This window comes from Benincasa hispida, chromosome 9, assembly GCF_027475165.1.
Source record: "Benincasa hispida cultivar pf3 chromosome 9, pf3_genome.v1.1, whole genome shotgun sequence".
In the NCBI taxonomy this organism is placed as follows: domain Eukaryota; kingdom Viridiplantae; phylum Streptophyta; class Magnoliopsida; order Cucurbitales; family Cucurbitaceae; genus Benincasa; species Benincasa hispida.
The window spans coordinates 89,635,927-89,659,933 of NC_143486.1; the positions used below are offsets into that span (position 1 = coordinate 89,635,927).

At 35.7% G+C, this 24,007-nt stretch overlaps 1 protein-coding gene and 1 long non-coding RNA gene across 3 annotated transcripts; both read right to left on the bottom strand.

Annotated features, from left to right (window-relative positions):
- Positions 1-901: 901 nt before the first annotated feature.
- On the bottom strand, positions 902-3,553 carry LOC150034176 (uncharacterized). 2 transcript variants are annotated; one of them, XR_016532333.1, is made up of 6 exons: positions 3,195-3,553; positions 2,927-3,085; positions 2,749-2,820; positions 2,546-2,664; positions 2,343-2,459; positions 902-2,156 (listed from the first exon to the last, which is right to left on the bottom strand). It is a non-coding gene; the product is annotated as an uncharacterized LOC150034176 (long non-coding RNA). The 2 variants fall into 2 exon arrangements; XR_016532332.1 differs by having other exon boundaries at positions 905-2,459; positions 3,195-3,549.
- Positions 3,554-3,733: 180 nt separating this feature from the next.
- Positions 3,734-6,135, bottom strand: LOC150034177 (serine carboxypeptidase-like 19). The gene is made up of 4 exons (XM_090318135.1): positions 5,957-6,135; positions 4,266-4,369; positions 4,103-4,137; positions 3,734-3,992 (listed from the first exon to the last, which is right to left on the bottom strand). Exons 1-4 carry the CDS (start codon positions 6,097-6,099, stop codon positions 3,882-3,884), a joined length of 393 nt encoding a protein of 130 aa, XP_090174261.1. The 5' UTR covers positions 6,100-6,135; the 3' UTR covers positions 3,734-3,881.
- Positions 6,136-24,007: the final 17,872 nt, after the last annotated feature.

The following is a 24,007-nucleotide window of genomic DNA, read 5'->3' on the forward strand; positions in this document are numbered from 1 at the left end:
TTCAATAACTTTCGATAAAGAGAAGATAATTTTCAAAGGTTTTTTAAACTCCTTTGATAAATATAACATCTTTCTCGAAGGTTTTCAATAACCTTTGAAAAAGAGTGGATAATTTTCAAAAGTTTTTAAAACTCCTTTGATAAATACGATATTTTTTCAAAGTTTTTAATAACCTTCGATAAAGAGTAGATAATTTTTAGAGGTTAAAATTCATTTGACAAATATAATATATTTTTTTCAAAGGTTTTCAATAACCTTGAATGGATAATTTACAAAGGTTTTTTTAAAAACATTTGATAAATATAATATCTTTCTCAAAGATTTTCAATAACTTTTATTGAAGAATAAATAGTTTTCAAAGGTTTTTTTTAATGTACTATGATAAATATAATATCTTTCTCAAAGAGTTTTCAAAGGATTTTTTTTAATGTACTATGATAAATATAATATCTTTCTCAAAGAGTTTTCAAAGCCTTCTATAAAGATTAAATATTTTCAAATGCTTTTAAATTTGTCTTATTAATGTAACATTTTTCAAATGTTTTTTTATATCCTTCCATAAAAGATGGTTGAAATAGGCTATTTTTTTTGTAATGGCATTTCGAACAATTAAATATGGGGTCTGGCTGTTCAGAATTCGTGTTCAAAAATCGTATTTAGCATATTTACTCTTTTTGTAGTTATTTATAATTATGACCTTAAGGTTTAGAGTAGTGCGCTATATAAACTCAACTCTAAGGTTTAGAGTCTACGTTTTTATATTTTTTTAATTGTCAATTTCGTAACAAATGAAAAAGTATGAACTTACATACCATAATGCTTTGATGAAATTCTTCCAGAGGCAAGTATCAACAATGATGTTTATGTTGAAAATGAAGACATTGGTTTGTATTAAGAGAATTTTTTTTATAAGCATGACGTTTTGATAATTTGCGTAAATTTTAGAACGGTTCTCATTTGAGAGAGATTGTTTTGTTCAGTTCAGATATCTGCATAAATTAAAACCTAACAGATAAAGTCATGAAGCTATGAAAATGTTGGGTCTAACACTCAAAGTCATTTTCAACATCAAGACAATACAAACCTAATCAAACATTCAATTTCTTCCCAATTAGCTAATATTGGAATGCGACCAAAATTCTATATTGGTTAGATAAGAGGAGAATCATGAGTATATAAGTGAGAATGACTATTTTTAGAGGAGGATCATGGGTATATAAATGAGAATGACTATCTCCATTGGTATGAAGCCCTTTGATTTGAAATAAAAAAACAAAGCTATGAAGGTTTATGACCATCGTTGTCACTCTCATTTTTCTCCATTTGCGCCAACATCTTTTGTATCATCCAGCAATGATACATCACTATCTTCAAATATCTAGAGCAAAAAAAGTTCAAAGACAATTCAACTTTGTGAGCTTCAAATATCTAGAACATAAGAGTTGACATACAGGTTAATGCTGACACTGGCGAACGGATCTATACGACGCCGGCATGGATCTAAAAGATTTGGTGGCGAGAGCAACGGATCGTGGGTGGAACGGTGCTGGAAGACAAACTGAGCGGCGAGAACGGTGAGGGAGGGAGGAAGAGTGAGAGAGGGGAAAAGGAGAGGGAGACGACGGTTTGTTTAGCTTTTCCTTTTTGTTTTTCCTTTCCTTTCTTAAAACAAAACAAACAAACAAAAAAAAAAAAAAAAACTCGACTACAATGTCGGTTTAAAACCGACATTAAAGATCCATTTTTCTTTAAGAAACTGACATTTTACATCCGTTTTTAGTTTTTTTAACCGACATCAAAACCCAGATTTCTTGTAATGTTTTAAAATCACTTCTAAACATGTTTGAAAGATATGTTTTGATTTTAAACCCAACAAAAAAGAATTATTTTAACCATTTCAAAATCATTCACGTTCTTAAGTCACAAAGACCATCTAATGCACATAACATATATAAAAAGTATCCATTTATTTTTTGGTTGTCCTATCAACCCATAATTCAAAATTCCACCAGAATTAAAATACTAAAATAGTGTTCAAAAAGCGAGTAAAACACATTATCCATCCCTAAATTTTTTTATAAAGCTTCTCCTGTTATCCATCTATAAAACATTATACTGCTTTCACCTGGCTTGTATTTTACTGTGTGCCCTCCACCCTGAAAATTTCATGAAACAACAAACACAATCCTGTATTTTACTTTAATGGTTAACCCTGTATTTTACTTTAATGGTTGCAAATGTCATGTTATTTGCATATGTTGTTGTATATCTGTAAAAAAATGAATTAACCATTAAATCATTAGATTAAATCATAACTCTAGTAATTCAAATATAATAATTACCCAAGTACTTGATCATCCAAAATAAACCAAGGTCTTCAATCATCAATAGTGGAATAATTTAGAGATTCGATCCATGATTCGGTATCTATGGTCAGTGTCACCATATCATGATCCCCACTATATCTCAATAAAAAAGAAACAGTAATTAGTATATATAAATTTTTAAATAAAACATTTAATTGGATAGAGTTATTGCATAGTACCTATAAACCAAAGACCGATAACCTTTAGAACTGAGGTTTGCATGACAAGGAACGCCGCTCTTAATCTCATATTCATAATCATCAGTAGTATTGCATCTTAACCATTCTTTAATAGTTCCCTGTTAAAGAAAATATACATACATAAACAATTTATCTTGTCGCTAATGTTTATAATTACATAAATAATTTATCTGTTTAATTACCTTACGTATATGAAGTGTTTTTTGGACTCGATCATCGTTAGCCCAGTAATAACTGAGGTTGTATTTATACTCCTATATATTACAACCAACATGATTCAAGAGCAAGATTGTCATAAGAGATGTTCCTCATTTATGAGACCAGAAAGAAAAAAGAAAAATGCTAGAAGAAGAAATTTACTTCACAGTCAATAGAAAGTTGAGGAGGTAAGAATTTTGGAGGAAGAAACAATTGTTGATCTTCAAAGGTGTTATAGAGAGATCTCCGCGGTTCAAGTCTATCGGTTGGGGCCACACAAAAAGGACTTAAAATACACCCAATATTGATTCTACTCACACACTACAATTAAGGAGATGAACACAAAACAAATAATTAATTATATCACAACTTTTATATCTTGAATATCAAAAAAATTCAACAACGTTTTCGTAAATACTACGAAACAAACCTTTTTGAAGGTTGATACATGCTTTATGCACTCCACATTACTTGGGATCAACCTTCACATATTCTCCTTTGCAATTACTAGTCAATGACTATGCACCAATTATTAGTTACATACATCATCAGTTTCCTTCAAATATTTTTGTGTACGACAACAATAGGCATGAACACTAAAACCGATCGAACTGAAATTTTGATTTTTATTGAAGCATCAATTTAATTCAATGTAAATTATAAGAAAATTTGGACTCGTTTGGTAATCATTTCGTTTTTAATTCTTAATTTCTAAAAAAGAAGCTTACAAATATTTCTTCCACATTTAAATTTATTGATTCCTTATCTACTTTTTATCAATTTTTCAATAATCAAGCAAAATATTGAAAATTAAAAACTTTTTTCTGTTTTTTGAATTTGGCTAAAAATTTAACACTTATACTTAAGAAAGATGCAAACCATTCTAAAAAATTGAGAGGAAATATACTTCATTTTCAAAATCCAAAAATAAAACATGAAATAGTTAACAAATAATACCTAAATTTTTTTATTTAAATTTGAAAATCGAATCGAACAAAATTGATTTGTATATATCATATATAAAATCAATTATTTGCGGTTTGGTTCGATTTGGTGTATATTCAAAACTATAATTTTTAGTTGAATTCGGTTTGGCTCACCCGTAGTTAACAAAACCTTATACTACCTTATACAATTGAGTAGAGATGAGGTTCATGTTGTACGCAAAAGGAATCTGAAAATTTTCATTGCTTCCACGTATGGTAATTGGGTTCCCCACGATATATCCCTATAGTGAAAAATATTATTTAAAAAAAGTTAAAAGACTGCATTGCAGTTTGTAACTCAATGGGGTAATTAAATGAGTACAAGTCAAGAGAGAAAGCCCTACTAACAAACCTGAAGGTTTATAACTGGGACTTCGTGTTTATTTCCTATAACATCAAAAAAAAATTTCAAGAAAAAATTAGAAATACTCTTATTTTATCCATTCAATTGACATGTTAGTTATCGATGATAAAAAAAAAAAAAAAAAAAAAAAAAGATCTACGTATATGCATACCTTCTGAGATTGCTTGAGTAACAAATGGAACAATCAAACCAGCACCATGAAAATTAACTGAGGTAGGGATCCATTGTAGGGCTCTACCTTGAAAACTAGAGGACCTTTAAACAAATACAAAATAATAAATAATTCAGTCTTTATATACAAAAGTGTTTATAAATTATAAACACTAAGCTGTTAAATACTCAAAACTAACAATAACTTTGATGGAAAAAATGCAATGAAAAAATTAAATTGTTTCAAACTTTTAAGCACCATGACTTTAATCAATTTTGGTGGAAGTTAATAAATTTAAACCGTAAAATATAAAATTATTATTATTGTAATTAAACTTTAATCAATCGAGATAAAGAGAGAAAAGTCTAATTCTCATGAAGTGGATATCAAGATTACTACGTTTGTTTTTGCATTATAGTAAGATACTCTGATATCTATAGATTCTTAGGCATTCTAAGATTAATTTTACGGAGGTCATCTTAAGAGTTTTGATGCCTTCTTGAAACCCGGATTTACTAGATTTCCATGTTGAGAATATCTTCATTTTATTTTTTTGTCCTCTTTTTTTTTTCTTTTATATATATATTCACTCTTTTTATATATATTATATAGTTAAAATTACTTCTATCAACCATATAAATTATTTTTTTTTATTATATCATAGTTCCTTTTTTTTTTTTTGCCAAAATATTCAAATTTAAATTGATATTTATTTGATAAAAAATCTTAAATTATTATATATTATTTTATAGAGAAAAATATTATAAATTGTATTAATTAATAAAAACAAATATGTTATATGAGATCAAATTATATTATATTAATTATAATTTAATGAATAGTCGTCAGAATATTGTTTGAAACATCATGTAAATTTAAGATGTTGCGTAGTAGAAATTCTATAGACAAACACCGTTTTCAAAATATTCGTAAAAATATTGTTATCTTAGGATATTTGACGTATAATTCTAGATATTTATAATTTTGGAATCTAAAGATTTTGACTATTTATATTTCCCAAAAAAAAAAAAAAGGCTCCTAACACTAAAGACAGTTCAATTATCAAAACCATGGGTTTGGGTTTAAGCGTCCTCTAAAATATCGATAAATACTTCTATTTTTTGTTAAGGAAAATAAACAATAAACAAAAATATGCTTTAATAACTTTTCTATCTTTTATATATACAAATGTTTGGTTAACAATATTCTTTTGAGAAATATATAGTTGGGTAATTATTGTTTTGACAAAATTACTGAAAATATTACAAATATAGTAAAATGTCACTATCTATCCATGATTAACATATGTCTATCTTACGTTGATAGATGTAGACACTAATGGACGACGATATTTTATTATATTTATAAATAAGTTCGATCATTTTGCTATATTTGATAACAACCCTATATAATAATTACCAAATAAATATTGAAATTGTTCATGCAAATAAAAAAAAAAAAAGAAAAAAAATGGAGGTTAGCCAATTCCATAGAAGAATCCAGTGAAAGACGAGCAACCAGGGCCTCCGGCGTACCAAGCCACTAAGGGATCCGTTCGGGGATCTCCTTGGGACTTCACAAAGTAATAAAATAATTGAACTTTACAAGAGGTATAGTTTAATTATTAAAAGGTTTTTTTTTTTTTTGAAAAGTATAATGAAGAATGAGCAAGAAGAAAGGGTAAAACTAACCCAGTTTCGAGTTCGAATGGAAGAGGACCTAAGAATCCAGGCAAATGCTTGACGGGCCAAAAGGAAGCGACTGCGGCAGAGGAGAGAAACTGAAAAAAATGAAGAAGGAAGAAAACCGAGGATCGGAAAACGAGAATGGCCATAGAAGATAGATCAATGTTGACCTATTACACGTTTTTTTAACCATTTAATTTCCAGAGTAACCATTTCGTCCTAGTTTTAAATTTGTAATAATTGAGGGGCTGTTTGATGATAAATTTGTTTTTTGTTTTTAATTTTTAGTTGTTAACTTTTAGAAAACAAGTTTATTTGGTATCTAATTGAGTTTTCTATCTTTTCAATTTTAAAATATTTTTAAAACAGTTTAAGAATTTTGAAAACAAAAAAAAAAAATGTTTTTAAAAATAGTTTTTTTCTTTTAAAAAATGCAAATCTGCAGCCCTTGCTCCAATGGTACTGATGTATATCCTCTATCATTGGTTCACAAGATCGATAGGGAGGATGTACATTTTTTTTTTGGCAAAATACATTTTTGGTCATTAAAATTTAAGTTAGGTATCTATTTGGTCCTAAAGTTTTAAAATGAACACTTTTGGTTATTGAGGTTTGAAAATTTGTTTTCAATGATCCTTGAGGTTATTTGACCGTTAATCGACTAATGGAAAGATGACTTAGCATGGTTGAAGTGGTACCTTTTACGTGATGTAGCAATTTTTATTAGTTTTGTATTAATTTATTTTGATGTGTCGTTTTTTTTTTTTTCATTTCATTTTATTTCTCTTTCTCTCCCCTTCTCCTTCATCTTCTTATTGCCTTAGTCTTTTCGTTAGTCAATTAGTGGTCAACTAACTTCAAAGACCATTTAAAATATTTTTCCAAACCTCAAAGATTAAATGCCAGATTTAGGAAAAGTAATATAGCATGAGTTTTGAAAATTCATTTAACATTTGAAGATGGAAGATTCTTTAGGTATAAATTTAGAGAATATTCAGATAAAAAAGCGAAATTTATGCCAAAATATCAACAGTGATAGAGGAACTTAATTCACACTAAATATCTGAAAGAAAAAAGATAGAGCCTGAATTATGAATTCAATAAATTAATTACAGTACAATTAATGAAGCTGTTGAATTAATTACAATATAATTAAAGAAGTTGTTGAGACCATTTTAGGATTAAATGAAAATGAATTCACATGTATCCCATGCATTTTTCTAAACCCCTAATTCCCTCATTTAATTAAATAACCCCAAACAAGGTAAAATCCAAAAATTAACTCAATTCCAAAACCCCAAACCGTGTCCTAATTAGTCAATTAACCAATTAGCCTTAATTTAGTTCATAATTGCTTCCTAAAGACATTTCATAATTAATCCCTAAATTGCATTAACTTCATGAGTTTTCTTAACTATGACATTCTTAAAATTAAGAAGACTAAAATCAAGATTGATTAATTTGAATGTTCTAAACTAGCATTTTAAGAAAATAGGAAAAAGTCCAAATTCTCATTCAAGATTACTAGTTCTTGCAACCTAATTACAAATTTGTTATAGAGCTATGTAATATTGCATGCAAAAATCCATAAAAATTGAGTTATTATCAATCCAATCTTTAAGACATTTTATTCAAATTTCAATAAGAACATTTAAGAATAACAAATTGTAAGAAGAAAATTAAAGAAAAGCCTCAAGATAAAATATATTTTTCATCCAAATGAACTTCATATGGTTTAAACAGCAAAATCCTACTTATCAACCATAAAGTATACATATATTCTACATTAAACAAGTAGAGTATACATGCTAAGTTGTACACAATAATATAATTCTAAATAAATGAAATACAAAATGGTTAAAATGACTAAAAATAAGCTGAAGATAAATGAAAAGTGTTCAGCGATGTCTTCCCAAGATTTCCAATGTCAATTTTTGGAACTAGGGACTAATCTCCCACCTACGAAGTAGATAAAACAACAATTTGAACAAATGTCACACCCTGCCCCGAGCCCGCCTCTTGAGCCCGAGGGGAGGTGTGAAGGACCGCAAATACCACCCTTTTGTGATACTTACTCCCCATCTGAACCTCTTTACTCTCATAAAACTTTAAGCCAAAGATGTAAACAATAACTGTTTGATTAAACCCATTTTATTACAAACAGTATAACGTTTATACAACTATCAGGCTTAACTACAATGTTTACATCAATAACTCTAAAAACCGGAAGTTTGACTTTGGCTGTGACAGACCTTGACCTTAGTAGCACCCTGGAACTCCTCACCTTTCGCTACCTAGGAAGAAAACATGAAAGAAAAGAACGAGTTTCAAGAAGCTCAGTGAGTGGTAAACAACTTCTAGAGTCTATTTCAATTCATAATAATACAAGCATATCACAAATACGAGGTTACATTCAAACCTCAGCCTTGAATGAGTCTGTTCTCAACTCTATCTACACACACGGTAGATAGTTAAACTGATACTACTTATAATGAGTCTGTTCTCAAACTCTACCTACACACACGGTAAATAGTTAACTGATACTAATCATAAATGCATACTCCCCTGCGTTCCCTATGTGCACATAGATTCCCGCTTATGGGCACAGGGGATTCTTCTTACAGGCTCAGGAACTAGACCTCTCGATTCCCTGACCATCCCGTGAGGTTCTGCTTCTGGGCTCAGGAACTAGGTCTATTGACCCTCTAACCATCCCGTTCACATATTCTCATTCTTATTCTAATTACTCATTCATATCATAAGCATATACATATACTCTATGAGATATATACTTAAGACTTAAAGGAAATTACCACTCACCTTGGTAAGGTAGGAACCTTCCTCTCTAGAAGTTCCTTGGTTTCCTCAAGCTCCCTTTTGAACCCCAAAATTCCAGATTCAACTACAAGTTTTGATTACTTGTCATTCTAAGCCTTATTTTGAGACACTTCCTTCTACAAACATGTTTTAAAATGTCTCAGGAAGCTTTCCTTAAAATCTAAGCTCAGAAATCCTTGTGATTTGGCTGGAATCCTCAAATCATCAAGATTGGCCGAAGCTTACCCCAGAGCTCGACCCTTCTGTATTTTCTTCACCCTCCAGCCTGATTCCTTGGAGATTCTTCTCCAGTAGCCCTACCTTGAAAACCAGACTCTTAGAGCTTTTCAGGTGGCTTTGAAATCACTCAAAATGCACGAGTATTTGTCATCCCAAGTTGATGCTACTTTCAGACTTCACTGTCCGACAACATCACCTCTTCTTGGAACCTCTTCTGAAACTACTCTCAAACACTCTTCCTAATGTTTTTCAAGAGGATTTCAGGTTATAAACTGAAGAAACACCTTGTGGTGGTATTTATAGGCTGGGAAAATAAACTTGTCCACTTGCACGAGAACATTTTGGTATTTAAAAGTGTGGTTTGTACAAGTAAATAAATTGTGGTAAAAGAAAGTAAGCAGTAAAAATGCGATAGTAAAATGAAATACAATAAACCTAAGCTAGATGATACAAGATAGAAGCTCATGATACAAAATGCTGGGGTCAAGGCTGGCTGCGAAGGTTATGCATAGAACGTGGAATGCAGCGATAAGTCTTATGAACAGAATAGAAAGAGAAAGATAAATAATATAAACAACGAAAGTTCTCAATTGCGTTGAAGCTAGAAATACTATTCCACTCTTCTCTTGGCGTACACCTTTCAGTGATCGGCCACGCTCCCACATGTTTATGGTGAGATAGAGACTAGCGTAATGAACGCAAGGTTGCTTCCATGTTTGGAAGTACTACTCGCTTTAGTTAACACATTCTTCTAATCTTCTCTCGATAGATCAGAATAGTATCTTCACTTCTGCTCTCACAGGTGAAGATGTTGTCTAGCATGCCTTAACTAAATGCATTTTATACCTTTCACACAGATTAAGTACTTGTTTGATTCACATTAACTATCAGATGATTAAAAAGACATCATGGAGAAAGTGATTAATGGAGGAACAAAAATAGACAGAGAATGGTATATGAAAGCTATCAAAACATTTAATATGTCTATTAAGCGTTTGATATATGGTGTGTGAATGAGGAGATAATGAGAAAGTGAAATACAACGATGAAAGAAATAGAATAGATACAAACAAGCGCCAATGTCTTGGCACCTATTCGATGGAGATCTGCTTGTCGGATAGGATAGATTTGATGGTAGGAAGAGCTTCCCTATCAGGCTTGCTCAACCGGTAGCAGGGGTCTTTACATAGAGCTTCAAATCGGGTATTTGGTAGAATAGATTTGAGACTCACCTCTCGACCTTGTCTCGTCTTCTTCCCGGATTTCTTCAATTAAGCATTAAGCTCAGCCTTTTCTCTCAACACTTTAGCAGCAATTCACCCCATATCAAGTAGCATAAGTTTTCTCTGAAATCTATGGGGTATTTATATGTGCAGGTCTTTGACTCCGGCCTTGTGGTCCCCATGGTAATTCTGAAGATGGGGGGATATTATTCCTTCTGTTATGCAATCAGACCGTTAGTTGTACACGTGTCTCAATCCTCCGATTTTGTGTTACTCAGTTGCATCTTTCGATCATGAGTTCGCATGCGTTGTTGTTTTTATTACTGCATGTGGTTGAAAGTCAGCTTGGATCGACTGTTGCATTGCGCCGTCATTGCGGTAATCGTCTCTTCATTATTGATTGACAGCCGCAATGTGACAAAGATGCATTGATCAGCTTCTCGTGAGCCTTGAGCGCAAGCGGTGACTTGGTTTCTTGCAAAACAGAGTAAAATTCGGCTTGTCTTCCATCCTTATGGCGTTAGTAGGTGTAATTGCGATCATTTATAATTATTGTAATTCTAAGTTAATTTTCATACAATCGGTGCATATTCACTAACTTTTGCCCGCAATATCTAGATAAGGTGACATAAATAACTTGTATTTCTACAAGTTATCACACCCCCAAATTTAGATATATGCTTGTCCTCAAGCATATCTTCTACTAAGGCAATCATGCTAAATTCCTATCCTATATTTTTACAAGCCCTACTTTATTCTTCTTATATGACAAAGTTCTGCTAAAAGATGCTTTTCTAGTTTTCAAAATAGAATGTTTATCTCTTCTTTGTCAAGATGTTTCTATATGCGGTGAGCAAAACTTTGCGTCATTTATTTATTTAGAGACTGTTGGTCATGGTTACACTCTTCGTTTTGGCTTATTCCCACGGGTGTCATGTGGACATCCAACTACAGTTGTGTGCCAATTTCAAATTTAACTCATGACATTCAGAGGAGTTATCTCTTGCATTCTATTATTTTTTTCTTTCCATACTGCGTTGTTCTTGGAAACCCACCTTCGTTTTGGCTTGCTCCTACGGGTGTCATACGAACATCCAACTACGAGCAGGCTCCTTTCACAACTGAACTCTTATCAGGTTGGGACAGTTTTGAGGTTTTTACTTGTGCTGACATTGGAGTTTTGCAATTTTTTTTTATATGAAAAATGGATGCATTTTGTTTTAGTACTGCATAATCTTGATCTCATCTGCTCAGACCTTCCTCACCCCCAAATTTAAAGATGAGCAAGGTCTTCATTGTGTTATTTGGATAGATTAGACAAACACTTAGAAGAAAATTTCAAAAAGAAGGTTTGGGCAAAACTTTGAAAGATAAAAGGTAAAGTACTGCTAGACGAAGAATTAACTAAGTGTTAGTCAGAAGTTACTAAGTATGGGAAATGTTTCTAAGTATAAACATATAATACATCATAGCAACGCAATGAAGATCGTAAGAATAAAAGATTAAGAACATCACAAAAATTAACAAAGGGAGATAAAAAAAAAGGCACAGGTAAAAAGTAGAGTGAATCATGTACTCTAATTGTATTGAATATTAACAAAGTGTACAAATAAGTAGAAATGAACGCAATACAAAATTTTCTTTTACCTGTACAAGAGTCAAAAAATTTGATTAACTTACAAATTTGATTCAGAAGGATGCACGATTAAGATTCGCACCCTGCTTTCAATGAATGCAGATACATTTTTGCCAAGGACGGGGAACACACATACATCCCTACAACACACCCCTTAACTAAACACATTTATGGAGGGTACCTCGATGTAGTGCATTTAGCTAAGGACGAACAAAGGACATATACGAGTGCAACACACCCCACACCGCAATGCATTTGGGTGTATTGGATGCACAGTGTTTCTTGGTACCTCTTGCTACACCCATCATCTCATTACACACCAGTGTACTTTCCTTTCTCTTTACTTCATCAAAAATGCAAGTCAAAAAGACTTTGTGGTGATTCATCAAATCATTCACACAAATTATACGACATGCACTACTAAATTTAAGGTATGGAAATACATGATAGAAATACATGCAAAATTAAATTGGAAGGAAATAAAAAAAGCATTGAAGACTAATCCTACTAGACAGTAATTAACGTAATTTAGAAAACGGTAAAAGAAAGCTGTAAGAAAGAAAGTAAACATAAATAGGGAAGCTGATAGAAAGAAGTTCTTAGAATTACCACAATCATTCCCTCTGCAAGCGGTTTAATCTCGCTTGCCCAAGTCAATGGTGTCCATGCGTCGATCGAAGTCGCCCTCATAGTAGGGCTTAATCTACTGACCATTGACTTTGAATGCGTTGTTCCCGTCTAAAGTTGTTAGTTCCACTATGCTGTGAGGAAAGATTGTCTTGATTCGGAATGGCCCAGACCAGCGAAACTTCAACTTTCCTGGGAACAATCGCAAACGTGCGTTGAATAGTAATACCTGTTGACTTTCGGTGAGTGTTCGGTCATTTATGTGGTTGTCATGCCATTTCTTTGTTTTCTCCTTATATATCTTGGCATTTTCATGGCATCCCTTCGCCATTCGACCAACAGATTCAATTGCAGTTTCCAGGCTTTTCCCGCACTGGCTAAATCAAACTTCAGCTTCTTGCATGCCCATATCGCCTTATGTTCCAACTCAAGTGGCAAATGACAAGCTTTTCCAAAGGCCAGGGCATATAGGGACATGCCAATTGGTGTTTATAAGTAGTGCTATATGCCCACAGTGCTTCATCAAGCTTAGGTGACCAATCCTTCCTGGAAGTATTGACTACCTTCTCCAAGATAGTTTTGATCTTTCTGTTAGAAATATCTACCTGCCCATTAGTCTGTGGGTGATAAGCAGATGCAACTCAATGGCTGACGTTGAATTTAGTCAACAGGTTGGCAATTATGCAGTTGATAAAGTGAGAGCCCTCATCATTGATTAAGGCCCGTGGCATCCTATCAAGCAAAAATGTTCTTCTTCAGAAACTTCGCCACTGTGGCCGCATCATTCTTGGCACATACGATGGCCTCAACCCATTTTGATAGGTAATCAACCGCAACCAGAATATATTGATGACCTTTGGATGGTAGAAATGAGCCCATGAAGTCAATTCCCCAAACGTCAAATAATTCGACTTCTAAGATTGATGTTAATGGAATTTCATTTCTTTTAGACATATTCCCAGTCCTCTGACACCTGCGTCGATGGAAGTCGCCCTCATAGTAGGGCTTAATCTACTGATCATTGACTTTGAATGCGTTGTTCCTGTCTAAAGTTGTTAGTTCCACTATGCTGTGAGGAAAGATTGTCTTGATTCGGAATGGCCCAGACCAGCGAAACGTCAGCTTTCCTGGGAACAATCGCAAACGTGCGTTGAATAGTAATACCTGTTGACTTTTGAATGTTCGGTCATTTATGTGGTTGTCATGCCATTTCTTTGTTTTCTCCTTATATATCTTGGAATTTTCTTGGCATCCCTTCGCCATTCGACCAACTGATTCAATTGCAGTTTCCAGGCTTTTCCCGCACTGGCTAAATCAAACTTCAGCTTCTTGCATGCCCATATCGCCTTATGTTCCAACTCAAGTGGCAAATGACAAGCTTTTCCAAAGGCCAGGGCATATAGGGACATGCCAATTGGTGTTTATAAGCAGTGCTATATGCCCACAGTGCTTCATCAAGCTTAGGTGACCAATCCTTCCTGGAAGTATTGACTACCTTCTCCAAGATAGTTTTGATCTTTCTGTTAGAAATATCTACCTGCCCATTAGTCTGTGGGTGATAAGCAGATGCAACTCAATGGCTGACGTTGAATTTAGTCAACAGGTTGGAAATTATGCAGTTGATAAAGTGAGAGCCCTCATCATTGATTAAGGCCCGTGGCATCCTATCAAGCAAAAATGTTTTTCTTCAGAAACTTCGCCACTGTGGCCGCATCATTCTTGGCATATACGATGGCCTCAACCCATTTTGATAGGTAATCAACCGCAACCAGAATATATTAATGACCTTTGGATGGTAGAAATGAGCCCATGAAGTCAATTCCCCAAACGTCAAATAATTCGACTTCTAAGATTGATGTTAATGGAATTTCATTTCTTTTAGACATATTCCCCGTCCTCTGACACCTGCGTCGATCGAAGTCGCCCTCATAGTAGGGCTTAATCTACTGACCATTGACTTTGAATGCGTTGTTCCTGTCTAAAGTTGTTAGTTCCACTATGCTGTGAGGAAAGATTGTCTTGATTCGTAATGGCCCAGACCAGCGAAACTTCAGCTTTCTTGGGAACAGTCGCAAACGTGCGTTGAATAGTAATACCTGTTGACTTTTGATTGTTCGGTCATTTATGTGGTTGTCATGCCATTTCTTTGTTTTCTCCTTATATATCTTGGCATTTTCATGGCATCCCTTCGCCATTCGACCTCACTGATTCAATTGCAGTTTCCAGGCTTTTCCCGCACTGGCTAAATCAAACTTCAGCTTCTTGCATGCCCATATCGCCTTATGTTCCAACTCAAGTGGCAAATGACAAGCTTTTTCAAAGACCAGGGCATATGGGGACATGCCAATTGGTGTTTATAAGCAGTGCTATATGCCCACAGTGCTTCATCAAGCTTAAGTGACCAATCCTTCCTGGAAGTATTGACTACCTTCTCCAAGATAGTTTTGATCTTTCTGTTAGAAATATCTACCTGCCCATTAGTCTGTGGGTGATAAGCAGATGCAACTCAATGGCTGACGTTGAATTTAGTCAACAGGTTGGCAATTATGCAGTTGATAAAGTGAGAGCCCTCATCATTGATTAAGGCCCGTGGCGTCCTATCAAGCAAAAATGTTCTTCTTCAGAAACTTCGCCACTGTGGCCGCATCATTCTTGGCATATGCGATGGCCTCAACCCATTTTGATAGGTAATCAACCGCAACCAGAATATATTGATGACCTTTGGATGGTGGAAATGAGCCCATGAAGTCAATTCCCCAACCGTCAAATAATTCGACTTCTAAGATTGATGTTAATGGAATTTCATTTCTTTTAGACATATTCCCCGTCCTCTGACACCTGCGTCGATCGAAGTCGCCCTCATAGTAGGGCTTAATCTACTGACCATTGACTTTGAATGCGTTGTTCCTGTCTAAAGTTGTTAGTTCCACTATGCTGTGAGGAAAGATTGTCTTGATTCGGAATGGCCCAGACCAGCGAAACTTCAGCTTTCCTGGGAACAATCGCAAACGTGCGTTGAATAGTAATACCTGTTGACTTTTGAATGTTCAGTCATTTATGTGGTTGTCATGCCATTTCTTTGTTTTCTCCTTATATATCTTGGCATTTTCATGGCATCTCTTCGCCATTCAACCAACTGATTCAATTGCAGTTTCCAGGCTTTTCCCGCACTGGCTAAATCAAACTTCAGCTTCTTGCATGTCCATATCGCCTTATGTTCCAACTCAAGTGGCAAATGACAAGCTTTTCCAAAGACCAGGGCATATGGGGACATGCCAATTGGTGTTTATAAGCAGTGCTATATGCCCACAGTGCTTCATCAAGCTTAAGTGACCAATCCTTCCTGGAAGTATTGACTACCTTCTCCAAGATAGTTTTGATCTTTCTGTTAGAAATCTCTACCTGCCCATTAGTCTGTGGGTGATAAGCAGATGCAACTCAATGGCTGACGTTGAATTTAGTCAACAGGTTGGCAATTATGCAGTTGATAAAGTGAGAGCCCTCATCATTGATTAAGGCCCGTGGCGTCCTATCAAGCAAAAATGTTCTTCTTCAGAAACTTCGCCACTGTGGCCGCATCATTCTTGGCATATGCGATGGCCTCAACCCATTTTGATAGGTAATCAACCGCAACCAGAATATATTGATGACCTTTGGATGGTGGAAATGAGCCCATGAAGTCAATTCCCCAAACGTCAAATAATTCAACTTCTAAGATTGATGTTAATGGAATTTCATTTCTTTTAGACATATTCCCCGTCCTCTGACACCTGTCGCATTGCACAACATGGGCACGGGCATCCTTAAACAGTGCTGGCTAGAAGTAGCCACACTATAAGACCTTTGTTGCAGTCTTTTGCCCCCCAAAATGTCCTCCATACGGGGACTCATGATAAAACTCTAAAATGTGCTTGGCTTCATGCTCAGGAACACATCGACGTAATATATGATCAGGTCTTTGTCGATATAGGAATGGATCGTCCCAGATATAAAATTTAGCATCATGTTTTAGCTTCTTCTTCTGCTGGTATGTATAGTCATCCGGTATTTGATCACAAACTATGAAGTTTACTATGTCCACATACCATGGAACATTAATGTCTACTGCCATCAGCAGCTCATCGGGGAATCTCTCCTCAATATCTTTTTTTGTCCCTTGAACCTCCTAATTTTCCAATCTTGACAAATGATTTGCCACTTGGTTCTCGATGCCCTTCCGGTCTTTAATCTCTAGGTTAAACTCTTGCAGGAGTAACACCCACCGAATAAGCCTCACTTTTGCATCCTTCTTCGTCATTAAATACTTAATCGCAGAATGATCCGTATACACCACCACGTTTGTTCCGATTAAGTACTGTCAAAACTTCTTCAGTGCGAATACCACTACGAGCATTTCCTTTTTTGTGGTCATATAGTTCTCATGCGCATCGTTCAGTGTTTTGCTTGCATAATAAATAGGATGCAATACCTTATCCTTGTGCTGACTCAAAACTACGCCCACAACATATCCGCTATCATCGCACATCAATGCAAATGGTTGCGTCCAATCTTGCGCAATCAAAATAGGTGCGGAGATGAGTGCATCTTTCAAGGTGTTAAATGCTTTGGTGCAGGCATCGTCAAAATTATACTTGCGGTCAGCTTCAAGGAGTGCACTTAGAGGTCTTGCGATCTGGGAGAAGTTGCAAATAAATCTTCTATAAAACCCAGCATGTCCCAGAAAGCTCCTAAGTGTTTTTATGTTCATCGATGGGGGCAATTTGGAGATTGTGTCGATCTTTGCCTGATCAACTTCCAATCCTGCCTTGGAGATTTTATGACTCAGAACTATTGTTTCTTCCATTATAAAGTGGCATTTTTCCTAGTTCAAAACAAGATTTGTTACCACGCATCTCTTTAAGACTTTTTCAAGGTTAGACAAACAGAAGTCATAATTACTGCCGAAGACTGAGAAATCATCCATGAATACCTCGACTGACTCCTCCAAGTAATCTGAGAATATTGCTATCATGCATCGTTGAAAAGTGCCTGGTGCATTACAGAGTCCAAATGGCATGCTTCGGAATGCAAACGTACCAAATGGGCACGTGAAAGTTGTCTTGTCTTAGTCCTCCAGCGCAATTTCTATTTGGTTATACCCTGAATAGCCATCAAGAAAGTAGAAAAATTCATTCCCCACAAGTCTGTCTAACATCTGATCAATGAACAAGAGTAGAAAGTGGTCCTTTTTAGTGGCCAAATTCAACTTGCGATAATCCATGCAAATTCTACACCCCGTAATCGTCCTTGTGGGAATCAATTCATTCTTGTCATTAGTGATGACTGTCATCCCCCCTTTCTTCAGAACACACTACACTAGACTCACCCAGTTGCTATCAGATATCGGGTAGATGACACCTTCGTCTAGCCACTTTACTATTTCCTTCTTCACGACTTCCCTCATGGCAGGGTTCAAGCGGCGTTGCCTTTCTACTGATCCAGTCTATCCTTCTTCTAGACGAATCTTGTGCATACAATACGAGGGACTAATTCCTCAAATGTCTGCCAACGTCCATCCTAAGGCCTTTGCGTTATTTCTTAGGATCTGCATGAGAGCATCTTCTTTCTCCTTATTTAGCGATGCAAAAATGATAACCGGTAACGTGTCGTTACTTCCTAAGTAAGCATACCTAAGGTGCACAGGCAACGACTTTAACTCTAGCACAGGTGGTTCTTCCAGAGATGGCTTAATGCGCTGTGAAGTTCATTCAGACAACTTGAGTGGTTCGAAATTAGCTTCCACATAAATTGTGGCACAGTCCTCCTCCACTATTGCGCCGATTTCACATTTTTTTCCTCCAGCCCCTTCAGGGGGTCGTGCCAATGTCTTTCCCGTAGTTCCTCGATATATTGGTTTTATATATCACCTGGGTACTTTAACGCATTAAATACATTGAATTTTACTTCCTGATCGTTGACTCTGATGGTTAATTCTCTTTTCTACACATCGATCAACGCTCGCTCTGTGGCGAGAAATGGGCGACCCAAGATGATAGGAATTTCTCTATCGGCTTCACAATCCAATATGACAAAGTCTGCTGGGAAAATAAACTTGTCCACTTGCACGAGAACATCTTCTATCTTGCCCTTAGGAAGCTTTATCGATCTATCGGCCAGCTGTAATGTGATCGTGGTTGTATAGTGGTAAGTATTCCCCCCTGTCACACGGGTGACCCGGGTTCGATCCCCGGCAATGGTGCCATAAACTTGTTGTGGTTGGAAAACACTGATGTGTATGATTGATGATGTTCTATGCGATACTACTGCTAGATATGCATTAATTATGGATGTTCACGTAGTATGTCATGCATTGTCACAAGTTTCCTTACGATGGAACCAAGTGTAATTCCACCGCAAGTTTCTCGGTGTGATCCAAGGTCGAACACAGGGACTGTTTTAGGTTATTGTGGTATGTTCGTGATATATGCGACCAGGTTTTCAATCTTTAAAAGAGTGTTTTGTAATAGTAAATAAATTGCGGTAAAAGAAAGTAAACAGCAAAAATGCGATAGTAAAATGAAATACAATAAACCTAAGCTAGATGATACAAGATACAGGCTCATGATAAAAGATGTTGGGGTCAAGGCTGGCTGCAAAGGTTATGCAAAGAACGTGGAATGCAGCAATAAGTCTTATGAATATAATAGAAAGAGAGATAAATAATATAAACAACGCAAGTTCTCAATTGCGTTGAAGCTAGAAATACTATTCCACTCTTCTCTTGGCGTACACCTTTCGACGATCGGCCACGTTCCCACATGTCTATGGTGAGACAGAGACTAGCGTAATGAATGCAAGGTTGCTTCCATGTCTGGAAGTACTGCTCGCTTTAGTTAACGCATTCTTCTAATCTTCTCTCGATAGATCAGAATGGCATCTTCACTTCTGCTCTCACAGGTGGAGTTAATGGGAATGCATTGGTTATTGTAACCGATGAATTAAAATGAAAATTGTTTTTATTTTGAATCAGAGGATTAAAAAGACATCATGGAGAAAGTGATTAATGGAGGAACAGAAATAGACAGAGACTGGTATATGAAAGCTATCGAAACATTTAATATGTCTATTAAGTGTTTAATACATGGTATGTGAATGAGAAGATAAAGAGAAAGTGAAATACAACGATGAAAGAAATAGAATAGATACAAACAAGCGTCAATGTCTTGGCACCGATTCGATGGAGATCTGTTTACCGGATAGGATGGATCTGATGGTAGGAAGAGCTTCCCTCTCAGGCTTGCTCAACCGATAGTAGGGGTCTTTACACAGAGCTTCAAATCAGGTATTTGGCATAATAGATTTGATACTTACCTCTTAGCTTTGTCTCGTCTTCTTCCCGGATTTCTTCAATTAAGCATTCAACTCAGCCTTTTCTCTCAACACTTTAGCAGCAATTTTCCCCGTATCAAGTAGCATAAGTTTTCTCTAAAATCTATGGGTTATTTATATGTACAGGTCTTTGACTCCGGTCTTGTGGTCCCCACTGATTGTTATGGTAATTCTGAAGATGGAGGGATATTATTCCTTCTGTTATGCAATCAGATCGCCAATTCTGCATAACCGTTAGTTGTACACGTGTCTCAATCCTTCGCTTTTGCATTGCTTAGTTGCATCTTTCGATCGTGAGTTCGCATGCGATGTTGTTTTTATTACCGCATGCGGTTGAAAGTCAGCTCTGGATCAATTGTCGCATTGCACCATCATTGCAATAATCGTCTCTTCATTATTGATTGACGGGCACAATGTGACAGAGATGCGTTGATCAGCTTCTCATGAGCCTTGAGCGCAAGCGGTGACTTAGTTTCCTACAAAAAAGAGTAAAACTCGGCTTGTCTTCCATCCTTATGGTGTTAGTGGATGTAATTGCAATCATTTATAATTATTGTAATTTTAAGCTAATTTTCATACAATCGGCGTATATTCACTAACTTTTGGCCGCAATATCTAGATAAGGTGACAGAAATAACTTGTATTTCTACAAGTTATCACTTATCACCCAACGATCTTGTTGTCGCTCATCGCGTATCTCTCGCATCACTTTGTTGGGGTTGATGCCCTAAATTCTCGAGTCCTGTAGTTTGTAAACAGTTTGTACGAATGTTTGTGTTGTATAATATATGATATTTACTTCACATCTTGTTTTTTGCTAAGTTGCATGTTTTATTTGCTTTACCACAAACCAATAAACATAAAATCTCTGGTTATCTATATGTAACTTAAGCATGTATGTGGTGACATACAAGTGGATCATGTCTTGAGGGATAACCAAAATGGTATGTAGTATATGGATATAGGAGGGAAACCTTATCCTAGTAATGCTATGGATGTGGCCCGCCTTGTGGAATGGTCACAAGTGTTGTAACTTGTCACAGATGGTTTGATCCTGATCATTCGTGTAAGGGACATACGAGCAGGGGCGTCCTATACAAAGAGTTTGTATAAGACCTAACCATGAAGTGTTAACGTCTCATTATATAACATCGTTCATGACAGAAACTTCACTTCACTAGGATGACCATAGGTAACATGACATCAATCCTGAGTGAGTTGGGAACTCCTGCCATTGAAGGCGGTTCTTTGATTTGTATCGGTGCGAGTGGTCAGGTCGTCGATTCAAACCTACCATTTTCGGGATTCGTCTGATTTGGGAGTTGGGAACTCAGCTATATAAGATGGAATTCACTCCTTCCCCGAGGCAAGGGCAAGTGGATAGATAACTCCCTTAAGGGCTGATTCCAGGGCTTGAACGATGTGGCACCATACACCTTCTTTTGGCCTGAGAGGTGTTCACACATATTTGGACTATGTTATATTGTTCATTAGAGGAACCAATGGTACTTAAGGAGTGAGATGTATTTACAAGGGCAAAACCATAAATTGGCCCAACTGTACTTACGAGCATCTGTGAAGAGTCATCGTACTCATGATTGGTTATATCCGATGGACACAGAAATATATCTATGGTAAGAAGAGTTCAATTGTTGGTCTTTAGTGGAATGCCTCATAGTTAACGGACGGTGGGTCTCGTGGCTAAAGTGTTTAGTCAGCTATTCAGTACCATTGGAGCTTCGAGCCACAAGTCCATTAGGTCCCCTGGGAAACTTGGATAAAGTCGAGAATCAGTGTTTGGGTTAATTTGAAATGTTCAAATTGACAAGATGGACTTCGATTATATATGATATAATTGAATTGGTTAATTATATATGATATAATTGACTAAATGTATGAGATACATTATTTTGGAGAAAATTTGATATAAATATGATTTATATCAAGTAGAGGAGAAATTATTATAGTAGATATGTGATATCAAACTATATGGTAAGAATATAATATGATTTTATTTATTAATTATTTAATTGGTTAATTATATGATAATTAGCCTAAAATTTCTCTCAAACATGCATTAGTGGGAGCACCTGCTTCAATTATTGTAACCGAAGAATAAAATGAAAATTTGTTTCATTTTGCAAAAGTTCGGAGAAATTGGCATTGGTGTGGAAATGTAAACAATCGCATAGTCAAGAGCCTATACAATAGTCACTCAGTGCCTAAATGATCGCACATCTCGCGCCTAAACGTTTGCACGCTAGTCTCTAAACGATCGCTTAGCTTTCCTAAACGATCTCATAGTGTGTCGTATTTTCTAAACAATCATCTACCTTTTACTAAACGATCACTTAGTAAAACCTACCCAATCGTGTAGCTTCTTCTAAACGATAAGCACTTAGCTATACGATAGCTCCTTTTCTCTCCCACTTGCTTATCGTCTACACGATTAGTTCTTTCTTCAACCTCTACCAAACTCACCAAAGACCACACTTTGGATTCACACTCTGAGAATACCAAGGGCTCCATTTTTGTGGTGTCATCCTTGCTGCTTTCACTTATTCGTGACTGTTCATGATGCTATCGCTTGTATAGACAATCGTGCTGCTGCAACCGACGCATTTGTTGGGCGATAGAGTACGGGTGGAGGTTTTTCCGCTGCGTAAGGGTTCCAAAGCTTGAAGAGGGTCTTCAACTAGTATGAGCACTCTTTCCCTTGTACTTTAGTGTTCAAAGCATGCCTTTAATTAGTGTGAATTTGCATAACTGTGTGTTCGAATGTATGTGTTGTATTTCCGTCATGATGAAATCGGAAAGATCCGAATGCTCTCATGGATGTTTTTCGTTAAGAGTTCCTTCAATTGTTATCAAAGTCAGGTTCTGATATTCAAATTTCATTGTTGCAACGAATTACATATATATTCTTGGTGGGTGCATGTCTGCTCTTTTTAATTGTTAAATTGTTGTGGATGTCCGGATTAATGGATGTTTTCGTGGATGTTAGCCTCGGTTTGATTTAATTCTTTTACATTTGTGGTTGTTTGTAAAGGCCCCTACATTTTTTTAGCATTAATAATCGTTATCGAGTCTGTAATTCAAAGTCTGTTTGAGTCTTGAGTCGTTCGTGAAGAAGATCGGAGCAAGCATTGCAGTTCTTCGAGGAAGGAGACGATCAAGGGTTGATCGCATCGTGTAGACGATGGGGTAAGCGATATCTGAGTATCGGGTTGTGTAGACGATGGGATGCTCGCATATCGTTTAACGCGCACGTGCACTAGACGATCATTTAGGTCAGTAAGCTTCATTGCTTAGTAACTGACTAAATGATCGCTTAGTAATGCAAGGTAAATCGTTTACCAGTCGCTACATTAAGCGATCACATAGACGATCAGGCTTCACAGCCTCGTAGTCATCTACGTGATCATTTATTTTTTGTGTCTATCATCTAGTGCGCGATGGGCGATTGTCTACCTTCGGGTTTATTACACAATGGAGTCCTCTTGGCGGTTCAAGACCCGTTCACCTATGAACCGGTTCACTCGATGAAAAATGTAATAGATAGGGTTATTTCATTCCGAGTTTTGTAAAGGCTCATCCCGGTCTATTAATCATTTATTTATTACATTTGATGAATGTTTTATATGTCATATGGTATGCACATATAGTAAATCCCACCTTAGGTTATGCATTGGTCATGCATCACCTCTTTATTGTAATTGTTATAATTTAGAGAAGCATGATTTAATTATGTAAGTGAATGCTCATGCATCATATAATATAAGAGTTATATTTATACATGCATAAAAAACATTGACATGCATCATCTTTATATTATAATTGTTATAGTAAAAGGGTGAATGATAGCATGTTTGCTTGGTTATTAAGCCTTAAATAAAAGTTATATATAGTAATAATCGGACATTGCATGAAGCATGACACATAGGTTACTTTATAATCGTTATAAACACCTCGTTGTGCGCAATGGTTTTTTAGTTGTTTCTTTTTAAAAGTTAAAGAGAAATTAGAACTAATAGAAATAAGAAAGACATGCATGCTCACTTAGGTTTAATTCATGGTTTTAAAGTGTTTAAAACTTGGATCACATAGACCTAAGATCATGATTCTAATATGATTAGCAACCCTAAG

Excerpts from the sequence above, each read along its gene's own strand:
- LOC150034177 (XM_090318135.1), bottom strand. The coding sequence starts at position 6,099 with ATGGCCATTCTCGTTTTCCGATCCTCGGTTTTCTTCCTTCTTCATTTT. Across the intron at positions 4,138-4,265 it reads TACTCAAGCAATCTCAGAAG|GAAATAAACACGAAGTCCCA; the intron begins GTATGCATATAC and ends TTGATGTTATAG. Across the intron at positions 3,993-4,102 it reads TCCCAGTTATAAACCTTCAG|GGATATATCGTGGGGAACCC; the intron begins GTTTGTTAGTAG and ends TTTTCACTATAG.